At 41.4% G+C, this 17,695-nt stretch overlaps 1 protein-coding gene across 8 annotated transcripts in view; it reads right to left on the bottom strand.

Annotated features, from left to right (window-relative positions):
• Nucleotides 1–2,148: 2,148 nt before the first annotated feature.
• Nucleotides 2,149–17,695, bottom strand: part of SETX (senataxin) — a 78,005-nt gene continuing 62,458 nt past the window's right edge. For 7 of the 8 annotated variants that reach the window (XM_022578355.2, XM_089913926.1, XM_089913927.1 and 4 more), the window contains 7 exons: nucleotides 16,926–17,033; nucleotides 13,985–14,172; nucleotides 13,274–13,366; nucleotides 11,423–11,587; nucleotides 7,928–8,026; nucleotides 7,237–7,324; nucleotides 2,149–3,245 (listed from right to left, as the gene is read on the bottom strand). In XM_022578355.2, coding sequence (XP_022434063.2) covers nucleotides 2,493–3,245; nucleotides 7,237–7,324; nucleotides 7,928–8,026; nucleotides 11,423–11,587; nucleotides 13,274–13,366; nucleotides 13,985–14,172; nucleotides 16,926–17,033 — 1,494 coding nt within the window. In that variant the 3' untranslated portion in view covers nucleotides 2,149–2,492. The remainder of the gene's footprint in view (nucleotides 3,246–7,236; nucleotides 7,325–7,927; nucleotides 8,027–11,422; nucleotides 11,588–13,273; nucleotides 13,367–13,984; nucleotides 14,173–16,925; nucleotides 17,034–17,695) is intronic. The other variant, XM_089913925.1, reaches the window with a different exon arrangement.

A 17,695-nucleotide genomic window follows, 5' to 3' on the forward strand; every position in this document is an offset into this window, starting at 1 on the left:
GGCTTGCTCATTACAAGGGATGATGCACTAATTCTCACGTTACCAGACTAGGTGGAAGGTGAACCAAAAGTGAACACAACGTGTGAGAACAGGCACCAAACTTAACTGGAAATAACATCGTTTGGGTGGGGCAGCAAAGTACGTACGGTGGGGAGCGCTTACTTCACGTGTTCTGTGAGCAGAGTGGGAGAAGTTCCTGACCCCAGCTCTTTCCAGCATGCCTCTTCTATAACCTTACAGGTTTTAGATTCTCTAAACTGTCACTACAAGTGTCTGCTAAATGAAGCATTTTACCAAGATAGTAGGAAACTAAACTTAAACAATAAGCTTTCTTGCCAAAGGCCAGGCAGGAAGCTTACGAAGCCCCTGACCCAGAGTGGGGCTCAGCCCGCCTCTGTGAACGGGGAGCAGGGGTTGACTGTGGGGACAGAGCGCGTGCTCCCCGAGTGACAGGACTGTTCAATTCCATTAGCAGAGGTCTGGACACCAGAGGGAGGGACAAGGGTAACAAAGAAGTAGCATGTTTAAACCTTTGGCAACCAAACATTTTTTTTAAAGCTTTTAATAACCTGCTTCAGTAGAATTCCTGATGAACACAAAGCCCTTTTTGCTTAAAAAGCAGATGACCGGGCTTCCCTGGTGGCGCAGTGGTTGAGAGTCCGCCTGCCGATGCAGGGGACACGGGTTCGTGCCCCGGTCCGGGAAGATCCCACATGCCGCCGAGCGGCTGGGCCCGTGAGCCATGGCCGCTGAGCCTGCGCGTCCGGAGCCTGTTGCTCCACAACGGGAGAGGCCACAACAGTGAGAGGCCCGCGTACCGAGGGAAAAAAAAAAAAAAAAAAATGCGCAGATGACCAAAAAAGTTTCAAATGGTGCACATTCATCTTCAGGAATGTGTGATTTCTCCCCCAAATCAGTTAGGGCTGCACAGCATTCACTACAAACCGCTAGTTCAAACAATGGTCAACTGTCACTAACACAGATTCTCAGTCTGGGATACCTCAACATCAGTGTGTGTGCGCGTGGAAAACTGGACTTTGAAATTAGGCAGCCCTGCCCTCATCCAAGTCTCTCAAATCTCCACCCACCGTGGCCACTTCCTTTCACAGAAGCACAACCCCTCTAACCGGATCTTCCACCACAGCGGTGTATTTGCGTCACTTACGATGGTTTCCAAAGATCAGACGCAATCTGTCAACTCTCTTCCTGTTCTCAACTCCAAGTATTTGCACTCCTCTCCCATCCTTCTCTTTTTATTTATTTATTTATTATTATTATTTTTTTTTTGCGGTACGCGGGCCTCTCACTGCTGTGGCCTCTCCCGTTGCGGAGCACAGGCTCCGGATGTGCAGGCTCAGCGGCCATGGCTCACAGGCCCAGCCGCTCCACGGCTTGTGGGATCTTCCTGGACCGGGGCACGAACCCGTGCCCCGTGTTGGCAGGTGGACTCTCAACCACTGCGCCACCAGGGAAGCCCCCATCCTTCTCTTTTTAGAGGATGTTTCTCTCCTGCCTAAAATACTGTATCTGGTCTGCCCTGCCTGGTTCCCAAGCTGCCTGGTGACCAGAATCCCTGGGAAGATGCTAAACATCCAGCTTTTCATGAGTTGGATTCTCTTGCTGATCTACAGGCTTCCACAAGCCACCCCAGCACTGATCTAATACTTGGCAACCACTGGATTTGTAACCTACCAGTTGCAGGAAATTCACAATATGCTGGGGGCATCTGAATGACATTTCAAGAATTATTCTTTCATTTCACATTCTTCTATCTCACGCAGAATGAGAATTTTAGCTGGAGAACTATGTGCTCACTACAATAGGCAGACGAACTCGTCACAGAAATGTAATATCCTGTGCCAAGGCGCCTTGTCTAAAAAGGTGCATGAGTGGAACTCATCTAACAGAGCTCTGCTTCCCAGGGTCTTGCCCAGGACACTCCAGTTGGTTTAACAGGACTAGAGCCATCTGACCCAATGCACTGACTCGCTTCTCTCAGGCCGCCTGGGCTGTTAAAGATGTCTGTTTGCTACAACAACCTTTGAAAGGACTTGCCCTCCTCCCATCTTTTTTTTTTTTCAATATAAGGTTTGTTTCGTTGAAAATGATTAACACTTTAAGCAGGGGAAAGAAAAGCTGTCTACCAGATCAAATTTTAAAAGGATTCTGTTATTTGCTATACAAATATACATTCCAACTTTTACAGCATCCTCTCCAGTCTGACCTTTTCTACAGAAGAACAAGAAATCAACATTTTAAGTCTTCGACTTCGAGGACATTATTACTGATACACAAATGCCTTCTGAAAGCTTCTGCAACTGACAAAAAGTACTGAAGATGACCAAGAGGCCCATGTGTCAGGATACACTTTCTGTTTTCCAATAGCACACAAACTCCTTTAAGGAAAAAAGTAAACTTATCTGGACAGTCCTACTAGCTGGTCACCTGAAGTTTGCAGTAATGCTTGTGGCTGACAGTCTCACTTGGCCCCACTATAAAAGCTTCCTCTTCTTCAAGCTACTGTCCTCCTCCTCCAGCCCCCTCTCGTCCCAGCCTGAGTTCCTCTTTGTGTGGTGGCTCAGAGAGCCACACGTCTCCTGATCCCCCTCAGGGAAGGCCCTGGTCTCCCTCCTGTGGCTGACTGCCTCCCCTTCCTGGGCACATTTTCTCTTACTCGTGGAAGCATCGGTACTAGCAGCTGGAGGGTCGCACTGCGCGTGAGGTCTGTGGTTGTTCACAGCAGCTCCCTTGGCGGGGGGCTGCTGCCCGATACTGGTCAGATCCTGGTGCCTTCCGGGGGAGCCTGGCTCTCCAGAGGGAGGCGTTGCTCCGGGATACTGGGGGCTCGAGGGCTGCAGCTCACTGAGGCATTTCCCTTTGGCTTCACAGCCCAAGCCCATCCTCCTAAGTAGTCGTGGGTCCCGAAGCCAGTCCTGAATGGGTGGCCTTTCAGGGTCATTTGCAGTAACAGTGACAGTGCCTTCTTTGGAGTCAGAGGGTGAGGGGTACAGGGAAGAAGCAATAGACATCTTGGCAAATTCACTGTCTAGCTTGTTGCTGGGCATTCCGCCCTGGGGTCTGGACACCTCTGGGGCGATAGCAGGAGGGTGAGTCAGACTTCTCTGCAGTACGGGCTTGAGTTTCAGAATCTTCACTGCATCTTGTCTATAGTTTTTGTCCCAAGTCTTAACGATGGCACCACGCTTCTGCGCATCCTGAATCAGCTGATTCCAATGATAGTTTTCCTTGAAACAAAGAGAAGGAAGAAAATTACATCGCAAAGAAACACTCGTATGCTTCGGAAGCAGAGGTTCCAGCTTCCACTTCTGAACAAATAGTAAGTATACCTTCGTGAACAGATTCTCAAGAATCCATTACTTGTTAGACAAGGCTGAAAGGAAAAATAAGGTGGAATTCAGAACTATAAAGCCACGCTGCTAGAAAAGAACACTGGGCACCACCTCTAAGAAAGAACGTCCACCATTTTACCACTGTTACTCAGGCCACGTGGTGAATTAGCTGTCATGCACATCTGTACCAACTGCCGGTAGCCTCATGTAGCTATTTAATCTTCAATAAAATAAAATTAAAAATTCATTTCCTCAGCTGCACCAGCCAGATTTCAAGTGCTCAGCAGCCACATGTGACTAGGGTTAGCATCCTGGACAACACGGACACAGAAGGGCTCCGTCAGCCCACCAAGTTCCCTGTGACACTGCTGATCCTAGAGTCTTGCCTGCCTCCGGCCAAGGCTAACAGTCTGGAAGAGGAAGGCTTGGTTTCAGAAAGCTCTAACTTTTGAGTGCACGCTGACTGTTCTAGAAAGAGGTCCACAGCTTTCATCAAATTCCCAAAGGCTTCCCAAACTCCAAAGGGCTAAACCATCTTAATCCGCTGAGATAACTATTCCAAAGATATTGTCGCACTTTTGTCTCTTTTCTAGAAGGGCTTAAGTTATGAAAAGTACATCTAAAGGGAAAAACAAAACAAAACAAAACAAAAACCCAACTCCCGCATCTCTCCTCTCTTCCTTTTAGAGTTTCCTCAGCAATAAATTGCTTCTTTACAACCATCAGAACTTGGGCCTCTTTAGAAAGAAGAAAGAGAGAGTATGAGGGAGGAAAAAAGACGGAGACTGAAGGAAAGAGAAGAAAAGGATAGCTCCCCTCATGGGGGCTCCTGCACTATTCATGAAGGTGGGTAAAGGTATAGCAGTGAAGCTGCATACATAGTACTGACCTGCTGTGTGACCTTGGTCAAGTCACTTGACCTCTCTGAGCCTGTTTCCTTACTGTAAAGTATGAACAGTATTTTATTTAAATGACTCTAAAATGTGCTTTGAAATAAAATAAAATGCACTTTATTTTCACATTTTACCATTTCTGACTTTGGGGTGCCTCTTGGCCAGGCAGCAGTTTCCATGTATGTAATCCTGGAGGAATTCATGGCTGGGCGGCTACAACCTCTTGACTTTTAGTCAACAAACCACTTTTATAAAGAATGAGTCCTGGCTCTTGCCTGAAAAATCTTTCCACAGACATCTTCTGATAAGACAAGAAAGTACCAGCACTACAACTTGGAGAATGGAGATGAGAAGTTGGAAAAAACCCCGGGACCACAGTGGGGCCCTCTCGTGAGACGTCTCTGACTGCACAGGGAATGGTTCGAGCATGAGCAAGGGTACATGGGATGGTGAATGGGGACGACCAGAGTGTTAGTCTGAAAGTGAGATGCTTTCAGGGGTATCTTAGTCTACCTATTTTGCTGTATTTCCTATTTAGTATAAACAAGAGTGGAATGACACTGGGTTGGCCAAAAAGTTCATTTAGATGTTACAGAAAAACCCAAATGAACCTTCTGGCCAACCCAATAAAAATCTGTCGAAAGTCTAAAAGAGTTCTTTCAGTAACTATAAAACAAAAATTCTAAGTGAAAATAGAGTGTCACGGTTCAATAGCGGAACATAAAATAATGATGCACGTTATATAACTAATGGCTTCTTGGATTTGTTAAACTATGGTGGCAATGCAGACCTCACAGGGTCTTTTAAAGTAAGTCATGTAAATCAAGTGCACGGAACGGTGACCGCATGCACCAGGAAGGTGCATGTAAGCAGTACCAGGCTCAGATCTCCGACTCAGGAGAGCTCTGGAGAGTCCTACCCTGTGGCTGGAACGCAGATGTAAAGCAGGTGGCCTTGCTGCTATTTCTGCCAATTCTACTGCACCTGAACTTGCTGTTTAATCCAATCCCTAGATCACAAAAACAGTTCTGAGAAGGGGCTATTAGTCTTGATTTCTCAGAGGAAACCAAGTGCCTTAATCACTGATTCCATCTCCATAAGGAAAACTGGGCTGAAGAACCAAAAAAAAAGAGGCTAGGGCAGGGGGAAGCCCAAGGACAAATACGTTAAGTTGGATTGCAAAGTCCAAATGATAAACTGGAAGTTTTTCTATTCTGTTCTGTTGGTCTCTTTTTGTCACACTGGCTTCCCAGAGTGAAGATAATAACGTCTATACCACAAGCTAGACGTCAGTGGTCTTCAAATCTGCGTGACGGTGACTCTGGGGCTCACAGAGACTTCCTCGGGGGGGATGTGAGCACGTTTTCTGGGAATCAATTTCCAAACCTCAGCTTCCAAACCCCAGTCCCCCATGTCCTCCTGGGGCTTTTCTGCCCTTCCACTCCATCCTTCACAACCACCACAACTCTCACCTGTCCCAAATCTGACCACAGGGCGCACGGCTAGAGGAGGTAAACATGCCTGGGTGTCAAATAGAGGGGGTGGTAAACAGAGGGGTGCCCGTGAAGGCTCCTGCAATCAGGGCATCTAAGAGACACAGCTCTATAAACATTTTACTCTTCTGGTTTGAATATTATCAAAATTCAACTGTGTGAAAATAATAATTGTTAATACATTACTCAACTGACAAGATATTGTTCGTTAATACTCAGATCCTTACGGTCACAGGAAAAATAATTTTTTAAAGAACTCTTTGAGGTAACTATAGATTCATAGGAAGTTACCAAAACAGTAGAGGTTCCACGCACCCTTCACACAGTTTCCCCAAATAGTTATGAAAACCAATTCTTTAAACTTTCAAATTTACATGTAAATTTTTTGTGGAAGAAAAGCCTAATAGTCATATTAACAGAAAGGCTTTTAATTATGAAAATAGATAAACTACCCCCACTGAATTTTATCCTCAACAGTATAAATGGCAATTCAATTTTAAAGAGCAGGAAGAATAACACTGCTCTCTATTCCACTGGATATACTTAAGAGTGGCATAATGGATTTATTTTTAACAGCTTTATTTTAAAATGTCAAATATTTACAATACATTAGAAACAAAATCTTTATCAACACTTAACGATGAAAAATTTTCAATATAAACTTAAAAACGGAGGATACACAGCTTTCAAACATTCTTTCAAGGGGGTACATAAACAACGAAGGTTGAAGACCACAAATCTAGGTAAAAGCTGAATGAGAAAGACTGTATTTGAGCGCCCTCTGGTGGAACTAACCAAAACAGGGGAAAAACCTACTGAGTTGGCACCTCTCCTGAGATAAAACAATGACTCTGTTAAATACAGAAATTAGGGAAACTGAGTTATTACACCTAATGAGACAGGCAGCAAATATATGCTTTATCTAGCTGTGATTCACCAAATTAAGCTGTACTATTTGTCAACTACAGATGTAAACTTGCCCCTCCTTCTAGAGGAGTATCTGTACGGATGGACAAGCTCTGATGCCACTCACCCCTCAAGAGAAACAGCAAGCAGTGCTGCTCTCAGTGCCAAGACAGAAATGAAGATCCAAGCACTTTCCTGCAAATTCCCCCTCTCTCTGGCTTGCTAGGCTAAGAGCCACATTTACTGAGTGTTTACTAAGTGCTAACCAATCTTCTAGCACTTTACATATATGGGTTTACATGTCTTCTTAACAATTCTACGATGTAGATACAATTTTTTTTAAAGGTCATCTTGAGAGTACACTACGGACACCTACCTGGGTCTTGGGCTAAGAAAGGGTGAGCGGTTTAGGCATTATAAAAGCTCCCAGGAAGAAGCAGCTGGAGGACATAACAACCAGGGGGAAGAGGCTCATTATTGTTTGTAGCCTCGAAATCATTTCCACTTTGATGAAAAATAAAAACAAAACCTCAACCCGGTATCAGTCATGATGAGCAAACTCTGGAGTTCTCTGGTCCTTTAGAATGTACCTACCATCAGGGTCCTCAAATGTCCCAGGATGAAGAGGCTGTACTTGGCTCGTGTGATGGTGACGTTCAATCTCTGCAAACTTGCCAGAAACCTAAGCAATAGAAGGAATAAAAAAAGTTACTTCTTTCTTCAGAATGACTCGGCATGTCAGTGTAGGTGAGACACAGGCGTTTCAGACAGCTTTTCTTGGGCTCCTGCTTTAAGGTCATGGTGCAGGACCTGGCACAGAAGCAATTCCCATTAAGGACAGCAAACAAACAAGATGCCCAGTGCTTTCCTTCAAAGTGATGCATCTGTCTGTTGATTTCCTATTTTGACTTGGATGAGATATTGGAAATTTTAATGGTATGATTTTTAAGCCTTAAAAGATCCTAAAAATATGATAGTAGATCAATTATGACACATACCATGGAGAAGAACATGCCCCTGCAAAATATACTGGATTCAATAATCTGTTTCACTCTTATCAAGTGAAAAAACAGATTCACACTGTGACATGGGTTAATACACAAGGTACCAAGAGAAGCAAACCTAACAGTGGATCAACTTCACAACTTAAAAAAGAAACCTTCACGATATTACTCAATTTTTTATATAAGAAAATAGAGCAAATGATGGTATTCTCTAACAGTGATTAAAAAGATCTAACTCTGGATCATAAACAAGCAAAGAATCAATAATGACAGTTACCCACCCAATTGAACCTTGCATGGCATTTGCTCTGACACATGTAACAATAACACAATCTTTCTGACGACCCTGGAAGGCATCCACGGTATCTACTTCCGCTGGCCTATTTACGAAGAGAAAAACATATTTACTGAAAAAAGATAATTATTAAATATACATATTTACACAGTAGTATTTCTTACTTTTTTAATGCTATCTTTTTAAACTGGAATAGAATTCACATAACACAAAATTCACCATTTTAAAGTACACCATTTGGTGGTGTTGAGTCCATTCACTACGGTGTGCAGCCATCACCGCTATCTAATTTCATAGCATGTCCATCACCCAGGAGAGAAGCCCTGTGCCTATCAGCCGTCAGCCTCTATCTCCCCCTCCCCAGGCCCTGGCAACCACTAATCTACTGTCTGTCTCTATGGACTTTTCTATATGGGAAATTTCATATAAATGGAATCATAAAATATGGGACCTTTTGTGTTGGGCTTCCTTCACCTAGCATCATGTTTTCAAGGTTCATCCGTGTCGTAGACTGTTAACTGTACTTCATTCCTTCCACGACTGACTATTCGCTTGTACAGATACACAATTTATTTTTTACCTATGTACCATTTTTGGACATTTGGGTTGTTTCCACTTTTTGACTATCATGAATAATGTTGCTACGAACATTCACGTACAAGGTTTTGTGTGAACCTTTTCTCAATTCTTTCAGGTATGTACCTAGGAGTGGAATTGCTGGGTCACGTGGTAATTCTATGTTCAACTTTAGGAGGAAATGCCAAACGGTTTTCTACAGTTTCTCACCAGCAATGTATAAGTAATCCAATTTCTCCACATCCTTGCCAAAACTTGGTGTTTTTTTTGTAATGACAGTCATCTTGGTGGGTGCGAAATATCTCCTCATTGTGGTTTTGATTTGCATTTCCCTAATGACAAATGATGTGGAACAGTTTTTCATGTGCCTGTTGGATTTTTATCTTCTTTTGAGAAATGCTATTCACATCCTTTGCCCACTTAAAAAGTTAGACTATCATTTTATTAAGTTGTATGAGTTCTTTATATATTCTGGATATGACTTGTCAGATAAATATTTTTCAAGTATTTTCTCCCACTGTGTGTGTTGTCGTTTCACTCTTTTGATAGTGTGTCCTTTGAAACACGTAAGTTTTTAATTTTTACGAAGGCCAATTTACTTCTCCTTTGGTTACTTGTGCTTGGGTATCATATCTAAGAATCTGTTGCCTAATCTGAGGTCATATAAATTTACCTTTGTTTCCTTATAAGTTTTATAATTTTGTCTCTTAGACTCGGGGCTCTAATTCATTTTGAGTTAATTATTGTATACAGTGTGAGACAGGGGTCTAAATTCATTCTTTTGCATGTGGATATCCAGTTATTCCAGCACCATTTGTTGAAAAACTATTCTTTCCCCAATGAATAGGCTTGGCACCCTTGTTGAAAATCAACTGGCCATAAATGTATGGATTTATTTCTGGAATCTCACTTCTATTGTATTGGTCTATATGTCTACCCTTATGACAGTACCAGTGTTGATAGCTTTGTAGTAAATTTTGAAAGAGGGAAGTGTGAGCTCTCCAACATTGTTCTCTGTCAAGCTATTTAGGGTCTCTTGCACTTCCATGTGAATTTTAGAATAAGCTTGTCCATTTCTTTAAAAAAAAAGGTAGTTGGAATTTTGACAGAGGTAACAATGAATCTGTAGCTCAACCTGGGGAATGGTGCCATCTTAACAATATTAAGTCTTCCGATCCATGAACGTGAAATGTCTTTACATTTACCTAGTTCTTTAAATTCTTTCAGCAACGTTTTGTCCTTCTGTGTATGAGCTCACACTTCTTTGGTAACATTTACGCCTAAGTATTTTTGTTCTTCATGATGCTATTGTAAATGGAATTTTAAAACTTTTCCTTTTCAGATTTCTCTATAGTGTACAGAAATACAACTGATTTTTGTAAACTGATCTTGTACCCTACAACTCTGCTGAACTTGTTTATAAGGACCAGTAGTTTGCACAGATTTTTTTAGGGTTTTCTATATGTAGAGTATGCCATTTGTTTTTTGTTGTTGTTGGTTTTGTTTTTTTGGTTTTTGGATTTTTTTTTGGCCACGCGGCGTGCAGGATCTTAGTTCCCTGACCAGGGATCAAACCCATGCCCCCTGCGGTGGAAGCATGGAGTCTTAACCACTGGACCACCAGGCAAGTCCCAGATTATGCCATTTGTGAAGAGACACTTTTACTTCTTCTTTTCCATTATGGATGCCATTTATTTCCTTTTCTTGCTTAATTGCTCTGCACAGAACGTCTAATACAGTGCTGCACAGAAGTAGTGAGAGTAGGCATCCTTCCTGATCACAGGGGGAAAGCTTTCAATCTTAGCGTCAAGTATGATGTTTTAGCTGTGGGTTTTTCATAGATGCTCTTTATTAGGTTGAGGAAGTTCCTTTCTATTCCTAGTTTGTTGAGTATCTTTATCATGAAAAGTTGCTGCATTCAGTCCAATGTCTTTTTCCACATTTATTCGGATGATCATCGTGTGGGGTTTCCCCCTTTAATATGGTATATATCACACTGACTGACTTTCATATGTTGAACCAACCTTGCATTCCCGAGATAAATTCCACTTGACTGTGGTAAACAATCCTTTTAATATGCTGTTGAGTTCAGTTGCCATTATTTTGTTGAGAATTTCTGCATCCATATTCACAAAGGATATTGGTCCATAGTTTTCTTTTCTGGTGATGTCTCCATGGCTTTGGTATCAGGGTAATATTGGCTCCATAAAATGAGTTAGAAAGTCTTCCCTTCTATTTTTTGGAAGCATTTGCAAAGGACTGGTGTTAATTCTTAGTGTTTGACAGAATTCACCAGTGAAGTCTGGTCCTGTGTTTTTCTCTGTTGGAAAGTGATTACTAACTCAATCTCTTTACATTTAATAGGTCTATCCAAAGTTTCTGTTTTTTTCTAGAGTCAATTTTGGTACTTTGTGTGTTTCTAGGTGCAGAAACTTTTGAGTTAATGCATTTCCAATATTTAACTTTTAATTTTACTGTTGAGGTATAAAGGAGACAAAAACAAGATCTTCACCCTATACATGAAGGCACTAAAAGGGTTAAATAATTTATTCTAAGTGAAAATGTGAATACATGATTCTCAGTAGAGTTAGAATTCAGATAACAAGTCACCCAACTAAAGGGAAAGGCCTGAAGAATTTCTCAATCACTTCCATTGTCAAGTGTAACGGTGATGACATTTGAACTGGCAGGAGGCACTCCATCTGCAGGGGCTACAAGTGTAACCACACTCCCTCCCAGCACAAGTCTATGGAGCCAGGGTCCTAGTCTCCTTGTTCTATACTACCAGGGTCTAAGACCACTCCCTAGAGTTAAGTTTCCTTTTCTTCTTTCCTTCTATCCCCTCTTTCTTCTTTTTAATTCAACAGAAAAACTGGAAATATCTGTAAAAATAGAGATGCCTCACCCTTTTCTATCAAACTCTTTGTCCAAATCCTTCTGAATCATCATCTTCTGAGCCTTGTAATGGGTTATTATGCCAACGTTTCGGTAAGTAAAATCCCTTTTTTTGTCTTTCATAAGTTTAACTAGTTCCATTACCAGTTTTATTTCTTGAACATTTACATATGAGCTAAATAAGACAAAAACAAAAAATACAACACATCAAAACTAACAGCAGTCCAATTGCTAAGTTAAGTTCCACTTTGTTTTCCACTACAGTAAAGGGTACACACGTAGGTTTCATCTTTATTCAGTCAGCAGTGATTCAAAGAGGCTGTTATAATGACCATTAATATTGTACATATGAATAAATATAAGAATAACTGCCCAGTGAAACACGAAGTTGTATGAGAGAAAAGAGGTTGGGGTTAAGTGATGTTAAGGCACCAGCTTCTTCACTTATTAAAACAGGGATAGCCACAGTGAGAACGAAAGTATTCATAATAATAATGAAGGTATGACTAATGAATAGCTAACACTAAGGATTTACTATCTTCCCAACACTGAGAAAAGTGCTTCCGATGTACTCCCTTCCTGCATTCCCCACCACAGGCCATGCAGATTACGCACCACATGACCGAGAGGATGGCAGCCACACAGACTAAATGTGACCCAGCTCCCAGAGATGAACAAACACGGGGCCCTACAGCAGGATCACGTCCCTCTGTCCTTGCTGGCTTCATCCTGCACTCCCAACTCATCTCCCGAACTACAATGCGTTCCCTCATCACCATACCAAATGCAACACGTGTGCACACTGGAGGATGCCCTGCACTCGCACCTCTGTTCCTGAGGCTACCTTATCTGTCTCACTTTAAAACCTTAAATACTCACTATTCTAATTTCAAGACTTACTATACAGACAACGCAGTCAGCTAGCTTTCTTTTCCATACCTGCAATCTTTATTTGGTCACCTCTCAGGCCAACACTCTTCTCATGACCATCCATCCCCATAATACTTACGTGGTAAACTCTCAATCCTCTGCTCCATTCCAACAGACCCCACTACAACCTCCACAATCCCTCTGGAATAGCAAGCCCCCAGCCAACTGCTCCGTATTTCTAACTTCTTCACTGAGTGGCCCCTCCCTCCACCACTATTAACTAATATCTTATTCTCACGGAGGACACCACTTGCTCTGCAGCTCTCTCCTGACGCAGAGGTGGAACTTCTATTTCTTCATACGTCATGATACAGGGGTGGCATTTCTATCTGTGCTAACAAATGCAGCCTCCGGGCTCCTTCTCCTTTATTCTCTCACAAGAAGCCCTGGCTCCTCTGAGGTGCTTCCTAATTAGCAACCACTGCTCCTTTTCGCTGTCATTCACAAACCACCTGATTCACAATCCAACATGCTGAAAGTATTGTCCACCCTCTGCCTCACACCTTGATTCAACTGTATCTGTACTTACCCGTCACAACACTTAACCCAACCGGAATCATTTATCACCACGGTGATGGCCTGGTTAATGTCCGTTTCCCCTGTTAGACCACAGCAGCCTTGCACTGGGGCCACGTCTGTTTTACTCACAGCTGTGATCTCAGCATGGATCTACTGAAGTGCTGACCGCATGTTAGGTAACATAACCCCCATTACCCAGATAAGAAAAAAAAAATCAAGACTGAAATATATAAATACATCAGTAATTTATGATTGAAAAGGTGAAGTTATCAACCCAGCTAAAAGAAAATGATTGTGCACTGGCACTAGGCAGAGAGATTTATATGGAAAATATTTTGAATTTAAATATAAACAAAAACAATATAAAAATTCTGGGACCATCAGTGGGGACTGAAGAAAAAGGAGGACGTACTCATTATCCCGCTTTTCTGAACCATCTCCAACATCAAACACGAGGTAGGGTTGAAATGGCCAGTCAGATGAACACCGAATGGCCTCTGTCATTCTACAAAAGAGCAGCCACCATTTAGAATGCAAGTCAAATTATAAGAGAAAACGTTTTAGAATTATTATTACCATTTGTTCTTTCTGGGGAAGAGAGCAAGGGAAAGTAAGAGGACAAGAAGGACCTTCTTTTTAAATAAAATTAAATACTTTTAAATAACACATTTTAGTGAAAGGTAGCAAGTGAATTTCATTTCTGTTCTAGTACTAGGGAGAATGACCCATGTAATTAAAATATAACAATCATGCTTGGAAAGTTACTCATAATTACAGTAAGTGAAAAAAAGCAAGCTACAGAATACTATGTAGAGCATGGCGTGCTTTTCTTTCCCCCCCAAAAAGAGAAAAAGTAAAAAAAGATGTGCATAGTACAAGGACTGGAAGTAGATATAACAAAATGTTACCACTGATTACTTCTGGGTAGCATAAATAGGGGTTGGGTTTTTCCCTTTCTTTTCGTTTATCTGCATTTGCTACAATCAATAGGACTTTTATAATTAAAATTATTAAACCTTTATGTTTTTAATAACAAGACCTAAAAGCACAACAAAAGAGCTATTCTTCCTGAGCAGCCAAACCTACAAATAAAACAGGTGAACATGCAATGAACAGAACTCACCTATTTGTTTTCAAGTTCCTGTTATAAACGTAATTAGAAGGGAAGAGACATATGTCTGGGTGCATCCTGTACTGAACGGTGAGCTGTAAGACAGGCAGCCTGCCAATCACGTTGTGCTTCACGTTCTCTTCCAGAAGTTTGTAGAAGCGGGCCATCATCGACTGGTCATAGCCATACTCCTGGGCCTTCTGAAAGGAGGAAAACAAAGCAATAATCTCCAAGAATTCATTTGTACTTTTCCCACTATTAAAAAAAAATCGCCGAGCTCTAAAATGTATTAGAGGTATTGCCAACAACCAAAGATTCAGAGAAAGAAGATGTTTCCGACTCCAGCCCTAGAAAAGCCATGTAGCTTGACTACAAAAGTTAAGGTATTTTCTCCTTATTTAGAAAACCCACATACTGCTTATGAACGAGATGTGATCTTGTGAATGACCACAACTGTCGCTATTTTGGTGCTAACAGGGGTCATGTGAAAGAATCGATGATAGAAGCAGCAAAGAACTGTAACACAGATTTTAACAATTATTTCTGGGCTATGCTCTCAGAACTAGAAATAATGAATGTCATTGTAAATAAGCCTCTGAAAGACCAATTTCTTCATCCATCCATCATATACTGAGCAGCTAAAACTTGGGGTGCTGAGAGTCTACAGTGAATAAGATCAAGTGTCACAGAACTTACATTCTAGTGGAGGAGACAGGCAACTAAGCTGATTTCATAAATCCAAGAAAGGGTTGCAAACCTGTGATCTGAAATACAGTGACTTAATTGACAAACGAAGAAAACTGTCTTAATGTTATCACGGTCGTGCCTTGGGATATACTTTTCAATGGTAGCATCATATCAAGATTCAAAAAGTATTATACCTTAAATAATCTAGAAGCAAAAAATGTGCTCTGGAAAACCCACTAAGATGATGCAATCTTTATAAGTGATGTTGACAATATGAGCATTGAAGATGTATGTGCAAAGTTTTAATAAACCTGTTTCACAAACTATCAGAGTGGAGAAAACAGGCATTACTTCTTATTAGTATTATTTATGTGTGATGATTTACATATGTGATGTTAAATAGGTTTGTATAATTAAAGAGAATATTTTTAGTAGACATTTGGCAATTTCATCTATACCCCCCCAAAGTTTATCTATTCAAGTTAGCTAAAAAAACCTCATTTACTTCACTCTGGGGAAAAAGAAAATGGTTTATATGAGGTAACACAACTACTTCCAGAAAAAAAACTAGTCCATCCTACAAAATGATGGAGATTTTTATGTTTTGACATGAACATATATTCCTGATCTATTTACTGACTGGAAAAAAGGTAATTTGGTACAGACTGATTCTGCCACCTTTAAACAAGGTCAAAGCCTACATACATATACACAAATTTATACGTTCCCTGTAACTATCTGACATTCTGAATTTAGTAACTTATTTACTGTCTGTTGCCCTCTAGAATGTCAGCTTCACGAGGGCAGGGATTTTTCTGTTTTCATCACTGTCATGACACCAGAACTTAAAAACAGTGCCTGAATTAGCCTGGCACTCAATGAACACAGACTGAAAAAAAAGTCAACACGCACATGCCCACAAACAGCTCAAATACTCACTAAACCGTTCACAGTAATTATCCCTAGGGTTAGAAAGGCATGTTGAGAAAATTAACTTTGTAATTATTTTCTGAAATTTTCTCAATAAGCCTCTATTTATTTTTGCAACAATAAGAAAAGTCCAAATGGATTTTTCTCACTTCTGCTGTTTTTAATCAATCACCAAAGTAGACAGTAAAGTTGAGGCCTATCGACAACCTTTTTCACTAACCACAGGCTAAGGCCCTTCAGGAAGTTAAATGAATAGGTTTCTGAAATACCGCATTATTCAAAGAATGCAGGGCAGAGCTGGCTCCTCCTAGTTGTCCACAAGCAGAGCCCCCTGCAGCAGCTCTGCCCTATGGACAAGGTTTTCACTCAGGGATGCGGGCGCTCCTAGGCTACTCCCTTGAACAGTCACGCACGAGTGTTCAGACGTCAAAGAACTGCACTATCATTTTGATGATTCCAAAGTCAAAGAACAGTAGTAACAAAAACAACTTGCTTTCTTTCCATAACGTAACAGAAATGCTGTGAAAATGGTCTGTTCTCTGGGACTGTTTATGCAGCCACTACTCTCTATTTGTACAAATAATCTATGTATCAGTAAAATGCTCAAATTTCATTAAATTTCAAAACCATCATCTAGACCTATGAAGATTACCCAAAACATCTGAATCCTGATTCTGCTGTGCATTTCTAGGAGCCATCTTTAGTGAGATTTAAGAAGCAAAGTGAAGGGGACCACAACTTTGGTGCTCATCTTCCCACAAGCACAGCCCACAACCTCCTTCCTTTCACCACCTTCCCTTTCAGAGGATGTGAGGGACGCTGGCATTCTCCCGCGCTATAGGATACAGAATCCTAAAATTGAAAACGTTACTGTAAGAATAATTTCTCTTTATACTGTTTTCCTCGAATTTGCACATATTTAAATATACATCAGGAGGTTGGATTCTTTTCCTTGCTTTTAAAGGTTTTCTTTTATTATTGTTTTGGTGTTTATGTTTTACTAAAATAAATCAGATACAGCCCTTAGAACAGCTGCACACTGCCTTTCCCAAAGGAACAGCTCACTGCACATGGGACATCCTCCTCCTAAACTTCTGGTCTGTGACACTCACACTGCTCCTGTCACACACGCATAAGCACATTACGAACAGAGGAACATTTCCGGAGACCTTTACTATGAAGGCTCTCAACAGTGGTTCTCTTTTCTCAGCCATTCCCTGTTTTTCCCTGCAAATAAAAGATGATGATCCAAGAAAGACTGCCCCACCGCCCAAAACAAAAAAAACCCAAACAAGCCCCTTCCACTTTAAAGCAACACGAATGTGAAAAAACGTACCACAGAAATGACTGTGGGAGGGAGCTGCTTAGGATCTCCTACGAGGATGAGCTTGTTGCAACGATGGATGAGTGGAGTAAGAGTTTCAACTTCACAAGACTGTCCGGCCTTGGTAAGAGAGTACAGGATGGAGACATAATCAGAATTATCTCTATTATTTATTTAGCCATATACAGTCTATCCAATTCATAAGAGTCCTAACCATTCAGAAACATACACTTTCTCCTTCTGCACCAAAGATCAAAAATAAGAACTTTCTTTGGTTAGAAAACAAAACAACAAAAACATTCTAAACGCCAAGGGGGGCGGAAAAACCCCACACACGTTTTGAAGTCAGCCACCACTCAGGTGCCACTACCACTTGGGAAGCAGCCATAAGCTAGAAGGGCCATGTCACGTCCCCGGTTTGTCTTCTTTGTCCCTGCTGGGCACATGCCTGAGGGGACTGCGTGTCTGTGTGTCCCACCCCCATCCCACTCTCTTCCTTCTTCCTCAGTAGGCCGCTTCAGTTGCAAGACCCAAGCTTCTTTTCAATTCAATGGCATTTCCTTCAATTATTTCATCACTTCCATCTTTTCTATTCCTTCGTTTTGGTGAATACTGGATCTTGGATCTTGGATCTCCTGGATGGGTTCTCTGTACCTCACTTTCCATCTCTTTTGTCTTCTGGCTCTACATCCTGGCAAATAGTAGGTACCCAATAAATGTTTGCTCAATGAATGAAGTAGGAATAAAGATATCAGCTGAAAATATGGTGGCTCAGAGCTGTC

Source organism: Delphinapterus leucas, chromosome 6 (genome assembly GCF_059928025.1).
Source record: "Delphinapterus leucas isolate spDelLeu-1000000601 "Yukka" chromosome 6, BTC_Dleu_Yukka2, whole genome shotgun sequence".
In the NCBI taxonomy this organism is placed as follows: Eukaryota; Metazoa; Chordata; class Mammalia; order Artiodactyla; family Monodontidae; genus Delphinapterus; species Delphinapterus leucas.